This window comes from Helianthus annuus, chromosome 7 (genome assembly GCF_002127325.2).
Source record: "Helianthus annuus cultivar XRQ/B chromosome 7, HanXRQr2.0-SUNRISE, whole genome shotgun sequence".
In the NCBI taxonomy this organism is placed as follows: Eukaryota; Viridiplantae; Streptophyta; class Magnoliopsida; order Asterales; family Asteraceae; genus Helianthus; species Helianthus annuus.
In genome coordinates, this window is record NC_035439.2 from 124,006,557 (window position 1) to 124,014,549 (window position 7,993).

The 7,993-nt window shown below is 36.3% G+C and overlaps 1 protein-coding gene across 1 annotated transcript; it reads left to right on the top strand.

The window, feature by feature from the left end:
* Nucleotides 1-1,971: 1,971 nt before the first annotated feature.
* On the top strand, nucleotides 1,972-3,914 carry LOC110868498 (protein VAPYRIN). The gene has a single exon (XM_022117669.2). The coding sequence runs from the start codon at nucleotides 2,124-2,126 to the stop codon at nucleotides 3,711-3,713; it is 1,590 nt and encodes a 529-aa protein (XP_021973361.1). The 5' UTR covers nucleotides 1,972-2,123; the 3' UTR covers nucleotides 3,714-3,914.
* Nucleotides 3,915-7,993: the final 4,079 nt, after the last annotated feature.

Here is a 7,993-nt window from a genome sequence, read left to right on the forward strand (position 1 = left end):
ACAAATAAGTTTAAGTGATAAGTGATTTATATTAAATATGTCCCAAAAGCCTTTTTTTAGCTATCTGTTAAATCCGTATGTCGGGTCAATAAATGCACTTGAGCTGAAGTAGGTTATCTTAGAAAAAACAAATAAGTATCAAAACGAATTCACGCAATGTATTTTTTATGACGACTTAGCAGGTGTTTATTATTTGTTGGCTATTATATACCAAGGAAGTTGGTGCTTGAGTTGGTTTCGAGTGTGAGGAAAATAATCATGGATTTTACCAACGGTTAATACTGGCACCACAACAATAGTCGTCTGATCCAATGGCCTTTTAACGATGACATAGGACCACACATTGTCGGTACAACTTTACTGGCGACATGCTCGTCACCACAGTTTCAACGCTAGAGGCCAAAAAGTTTGGTCGCAAAAGATGTCTATAGCGGGCCGACTTTTTACACTCACTTGTAATACGATTATTTATGTTATAGTAATAAAGATGTACTTTTAAAATATACACAAATAATTAAGATGTTACATAGTTACCTCACAATCAACAACCACCTATATGGACCACCAAGAAGCTGTGTATAATTTGTATCCGGATGATCCAACACCCACTTTACAAGATGACAGCCAGAATTGATATCTGACTATTAACTAAACTAAACAGATGACATCTTGATCCAACTAACATGCTTACCTCATACAATCATATATATAATAGTAGGGGACTAGGGGTATCATGGAATATATGGAAACACAACAAGGTATATATATTGGAATATGTCTTATAAGATGAGTATGTTGATGTCTTATAATAATAAATCTTATATATTTTTTTTGAAAGAAATGCATGTCTTACATAATAAAAGGTTTATATTGTATCAAACTTATTTTTTGAGTTAACATTTAACAAGGATGTGTGTTTTTATACTTATTTGTTTTACTTTAAAATATATAAAAATTGTTTAAATGACTTCAACTACGCCCTTAAAAATCCAAAATCACAAAATAAAAAGTTAAATGTGATTTTAGTCCCTGTGGTTAGAGTCATTTTGCCAGTTTAATCTAAAGGTTTCATTTTTTACCTATGGGTCCAAAAAGGTTTCACTGTTGCCATTTTAGTCCACTGGGTTAACTTCATCCATTTTTTCTCTTAACAAGAAGGGCAATTCGATCATTTTATATGGCCGAATTGTCCTTCTAGTTAACAGAATTACATATAAAATGACCGAATTGGCCTTCTTGTTAACAGAAAAAATGGATGAAGTTAACCCAGTGGACTAAAATGGCAACGGTGAAACCTTTTTGGACCCACGGGTGAAAAAAAAACCTTTGGACTAAACTGGCAAAATGACCCGAACCATAGGAACTAAATTGGTATTTAACTCCAAAATAAATTAATGGTGTCCCTCTTCTTTGAGCTACTTACAAATTTAAGATATTTCTTAGACTGATGTATTTGGCTGTTATTGAAATAGTATCACACTATTACAATTGTCTCGCCATCATACCATACTAACTCCATTTTTTATATAACAAAGCACTGTCATCCAGCAATATTTTTTCTCTCCCTCTCTATATAGGCTGTGGTTCTCTTAAAAACTCCAAAAATATTTAATAACTTCATGAACTAATTAGTATTTTTATCGTTTATTAAAAAAAGTCAAATGACTATTTTGTAATTTCAAAAGGCCTGGTTTATTTTGTTAATATCCTAGATTAAAACTGATATTTTCAAGATTTTCTCACAAAAGAAACTACCAATTATTTTTTATAAAAAGCATCTTCAATTGGAAATCGGTTTGTGGGTACAACAAATAACAAACACAATGTTGCCAAATGTGGTTTCTAAATCCTATGTAGTGTAAATTGTATGGTTTCAAGACACAAACACCCATGATAGTGACATGCAACAACAAGTACAAACTAACAACTTTGTTATCTTTGAAGTTATACAACTTATCACGATTAAAATAGACTTGGTCCCCATAGTTATTCACACCACCAATTGGCAAACCTTTGTAATCGCCGGCAATCTACTATAAAAACCACAATCCAACACTATTTGTCACCAATGGTTCAACTCATCTTGTTAATGGATCTTGTTTTTTTGTAGAAAACAATAGATCATGGATAGATTGATAAGTTTGGAACCATCTAATGTTGTTGTCATAAGAATTGAACATGGTCAAAAGTGTTGTGGTGAGTTAACTTTGAAGAATGTTATGTACACCATGCCGGTGGCTTTCCGGCTGCAGCCGGTGAACAAGGAGCGATACACGGTTCGACCGCAGTCGGGGATTATATCTCCTTTGACTACTTTGAGGGTAGAGATTAGTTATGACTTCCATCAAAGTGGTCTACCAAGGTCAGTTCCTTATTGTGATGACTCTTTCTTGTTGCATAGTGTGGTGGTTCCTGGTGCCGCGGTTAAGAACCCGTCGTCGACCCATGATTCGGTCCCGAATGATTGGTTTACTGCAAGGAAGAAGCAAGTGTTTGTGGATAGTGGGATTAAGGTTATGTTTGTTGGGTCAGTGGTGATGGCTAGTCTTATGAAGAATGGATCCATGGATGAAATAAGAGACGTGTTGGAAAAAGGCGATCCTAGTTGGCGAGCGGTTGACTCTGTTGACGATGAAGGTCAAACATTGCTTCATTTGGCGATTAGTCAAAGTCGAGCCGACCTGGTTCAGTTACTGCTCGAGTTTGAACCAGATATAGAGGCTCGTAACCGGTTAGGTATGAGCCCACTCGAGGCTGCTTCAGCCTCGGGTGAAGGTTTGATTGTGGAGCTCTTACTGGCTCATAGAGCCAGTACAGAGAGGTCAGAGTCATCCACATGGGGCCCAGTTCACCTAGCGGCTCATGGGGGCCATGTGGATGTTCTGAGGCTCCTTTTACTTAAAGGAGCCGACGTGAACATGCTTAGTAAAGACGGGGACACCGCTTTACACATGTCGGTGGAGGAGCAGAGACGCGACTGCTGCCGCCTGCTCTTGGCTAGTGGCGCACAGACGGACATCCGTAACTCCCATGACCTTGACACTCCATTGCATATAGCCGCGGCTCTCGGAGACGATTACATGGTCAAACTTCTGCTCCAAAAGGGTGCTTACAAAGAAATCCGAAACCGATCCGGCAAAACCGCATATGATATCGCGGTCGAGCGGGGACACACGAAGCTTTTCGACGCACTCGGGCTCGGCGACAAGTTATGCATAGCTTCAAGAAAAGGTGAAGTGAGAACCATTAGAAAGATTCTCGAAAGCGGAGGCGTGGTCAACGGGCTGGACCAACACGGATGGACCGCTTTGCATCGGGCCTCATTCAAGGGCCGGGCCGAGGTGGTCAAATTCCTGATTGAAAAAGGAGTTGACATTAATGCAAGAGATGAAGATGGTTACACAGCCTTGCATTGTGCTGTTGAATCTGGACATGTAGATGTGTTAGAACTATTGGTCAAGAAGGGTGCTGACGTGGAAGCACGGACCAATAAGGGTGCGACACCTATGCAGATCGCGGAGTCGTTGAACTACTCAGGGATCAAAAGGGTTCTTGTTCAAGGTGGTGCTAGCAAGGATGAGTTGACTCAGATCAGTAAAAAAATACCAGCATTTGCAAATAAAAGTGGTGGTAGATTAGACAAGAAGAAGACTAGAGCAAAAGCACTTCGTGCTAGTTTTGATCAATCTTCTGGACAATTGGTTGCAATTTAAAAAACTCTAAAACATTTGAATTTCTGATGATTATGTTTTGTTATATAGGGTGGTAGAAGAAACTCATAAAATGTTAATTCTTATATGAATCTAAAGATTTATGATTGTTTTGTGGTAAGATTCTTGAGCTTTGTTTGTAATATGGGGAACTAAAATCACCCTGAACACTTTTGTTTGGAGCATGTATACACATTATGTACTTTTGTTTGGGCTATGTGATGATGGTTAAAGATAATATCTTGAAATGCATATATGGTAAAGAACATATAACAAACGGCAAGGTGGATCGCATATATGAGTTTGCGTTCACGGTTTGGTTCGACTGGTTTTGATGAAAAATATGGGTGGAACTGTTTAGTATGGTTTCAAGAAAGGTAAAGCCAGACCGGCTATATCGATTTGGTTTTGTGGTTTGAATCGTTTTTTTTTTTATATTTCTTTTCAAAATCATTAGTTGTATCAAATTTTTAAATTTATAAAGATGGTTTATAAATACTATATGTACGGGTAATTACATATTTCAAAAATAATAAGAATAAAGGTAAACAATAAGTTTGGTTTATACGATCGGAATCAAGTTCCAAACTGTTAGGTATCAAATAGTAGAGGGGGGTCAAATGTAATAATAGCATAGTATGAGGGTTGAAGGTGTAGCTAGTCAATTGTATTAGTTGTTAATAAGCGAATTGGTTACAGGAATGAGATTAGCGAATGATTTTGAGACTTTCTTCCTCTCTTGATTCTTTCTCTTCTATCTCTCGCTCACACTCTTGATCACCATTTTTACACGTAACAATGGTATCAGAGCTTTCTTTCCTCTCGACCTTGGGTTAGGGTTTGAATTGGGTTCGAATTTCTACGGCAACAATCAAAGTTAGGGCAACAAAAGGCTTGCTTGCAGCAACACTTTGAAGCAACAGTCAAGATATACTGGTGATTGGTATCAACAACAATTCACCGAAGATTCAAGAACAAAAGATAATTCAGCAATTTATTTGAGAGACAGCAGTAACAAAAAAATCAACACATCAACTATTCAAGAACGGGGTTCATTCAGTTGAATTAGAATTTGGTGATTCAATCAATTGAACAAGACAACGGGCATTGATCAGATTTCATGATTCAGAGTAGCAGCAACAAATTGACGATGGAATTAGCAGCGGAAGAGATTATGGCACTAAGGCAAGAAGGTACGGTTAAGAACTATTGTGAGGAATTCGAATCTTTGTTAAATCAGGTTAAATATTCTGAAGAAATTAGTGAATGTTATGCTATATACCTCTTTATGGATGGTCTTGAACCAGAAATTAAAGATGTTTTCATAACATGGCATCAATATAGTTTTAACAATGTGAAAGACTACATTTCTTTAGCTTTGAAATTGGATGCAAATGAATTGAAAGATTCATTATCTCCTTATGATCCAAATTCTTCTTTCTACGATGCTTTCAAGGTGTTTGATGTTAATGATTCAACGGGAAATGGTAGGGTTATTAGTAATGATGTTTCAAGTGAAAATGGGAATGATAATAAAACTGCAACTAAGGTGTTTGATGAAATGCCAGAAAGGTTTGGGAAAGAGATTCAAGAACTGATTGATGGTGATGATGCAAAGGAAAATGAAGAAGATAGTAAAAAAGATCAGATTCATATTAATCTTCGTGATGATGGTAAGGAAATGAATAGAGATCATGAAAAGGAACGAGAAAATCAGTCAAGAATCAACAATTGGTCAGTTTCTTTGGTCATGTTTGATGATAAAAGTAGGAACGGGGGCTGCGAATTTCAGCATATAAATAACACAAAAATGAGAGATGAATTTGCTTCTATGGTTTTTTTAGATCATACATGTATGAGTGCCAAGATTGAAGTGATTCACCTAGAGATGATGCAGTTGAAGCCCGATTCCTTATTTGCGTCTGATGTAACATACATGGATGAAGAAATACAACTAAGTCTCAGATTTTGGTTTTGGACAGATACTGGTTGGGTTTGTAAAGATGGATGGAAGAAGCGATTAGGTTGGATAGATATCAGGTGGAGACGGATTGAAAATTGGGGTACGAATGATAAGGGTTTTCAGGTTGTGGGTAAAAAGAACATACGGGTCAAAAATGTTCCTTCTAATCAAACTGGTGTTTCTAATTCGAGAGCTTCCTGTCAAAAGTTGGGTGTGGCTGGTTATGTTCCTGTTCATAGTTCAAAGGCTAGTTGTAATCAGCCTAATAATAGTAGAACAAGTGTGTTTAAAAGGTTACAGGAGTATGTTGGTACTTTACTGAATGGCGCTAAAGATGAACAAGATGAACATGAAAGTAATGACAGCAATGTGGTTGCATGGTCATTTGTTTCTAATTCCATAACTCAAAGCCAGCAGTCTTTCATTTGTATTCTGTCTCGGGTAAAAGATGCAGTTGAGATATCTTTCAAGGGCAATGACATCATGGTCAGTGTTATTTTCAGGATGTCAATTTTAGCTATTGTTAAATTTGGAAAAAATAAGCCTTTTGTAAAGACTAAAATAGTGAAAGTTGGAGTTATTGGAAGCATACTCTCAGAAGCACCTGATTTTCTAAGTCTTACTTTTACCAAAGTACTCAGAATATTGACTAATGCTGCAATAACAAAGGGGCATCATGAAGTAAAGGTAGATTCTACACAACGACAAATGATTGGTCCATTTATGCGAGTTTTTTGTTCGAGCACTCTAATTTTGCAGAAACTGACCCTAAAGAGTTCTGTTAGCATTGTTTTAAGTTGGCTTAATGAACCTGCAAATGAAGTTTCCAGTTCAGTTCTGAGTGAGTTCTACAAGTTGCATTTGATGATAATTCGAAGATTTGGATACAAATTCTTTTTAGAAGTTGCAAAGGTGCCAGATTTTATCACAATATATTCTGCTGAAGTTAATGGTAATGTGAAAGAAATTTCTTTTGATGCTGCACATGTGAGCACAAAGACCATACAAGAGCTTATGCATCATTCTTCTCAAGTGGACTTCATTTGGGGTCATGGAAAAAATGAATCACCAGCTATCATGTTTAAACAAACAAATTCAAGTTCAAAGGAAAAGGAAAAGGAAAAGCACTTTGCTTTTGATACTTGTGATTAACAATATTTTTTTTTTCATTTTTTTTACGATGTGTGAGATAGCTACTTACATTTGTTCCCCTTATTCTGATTTTTGGGGACAAAAATCTTTTAAGGGGGGAGTAATGTTAGGTATCAAATAGTAGAGGGGGGTCAAATGTAATAATAGCATAGTATGAGGGTTGAAGGTGTAGCTAGTCAATTGTATTAGTTGTTAATAAGCGAATTGGTTACATGAATGAGATTAGCGAATGATTTTGAGACTTTCTTCCTCTTTTGATTCTTTCTCTTCTATCTCTCGCTCACACTCTTGATCACCATTTTTACACGTAACACAAACCGAAGTGTTAAACCCGGATTTTCAAATCGTAAGTCGCGGACTAAAGAGTATAGATCCCAAACCAACCATCTACTTTGGTTTCGGCGATTCATTAATTTCGATGGTTCATGAATACCCCTATTTTATCGAATGGGTAACCTTAGAATTGCAGGATTTAAATGATTTATGATCATGAGATTCTAGGTTTGTTAATTTTCCATTATTCATAATCAATTTTGAAAGTTGATTGTTTAACCTTAAAACAGTTAGAATGATAATCAGTCTCATTAAAAAGTTTTATTTTTATTAAAAAAAATTGTAGACAACTTGTAAGTTATGAGATTCTAGTCAGGTTTGAACCTTTTTTTAGAACGCCTTACACATCCTTTACACCTAATCTCAAGTCTCAAATCTACACCAATGTTCACAATGCAACTAGTATCCTCGATCACACTTTTCTTACACATCATGATACGACTAGGCTACAAGTCTTTAGTATAACTTGGTAAACGTCCTTCCCATATTAAGAGGCTTAATTTAAGTGAGTTTTAAACTCCAAGTATGAATTTTGGGGATCTACTCTGATGCTTACTCGAGATAGACTCCTATGCCAAGTTAACTATCTTTGTTTGGTTCTGTTTGTTATGTTGTGTTTAGTTGTTTGGCTGGTCTATGTGTGTGTAAGCTTCCTATTGGATGTACTCCCAATGTAACAAAATGCTTGTAGTGCTGGAATAAAAAAAATCTGCTTTGTTCTAGTTCATTCTCATTCCTTGTTTTGTGCAGAAAAATATCTTATTTTAATTCTTTTTTAAATATCCTTTATTTTCTTATTCATTTTTCACATATCAAGCTAAAACTATAGCTAACA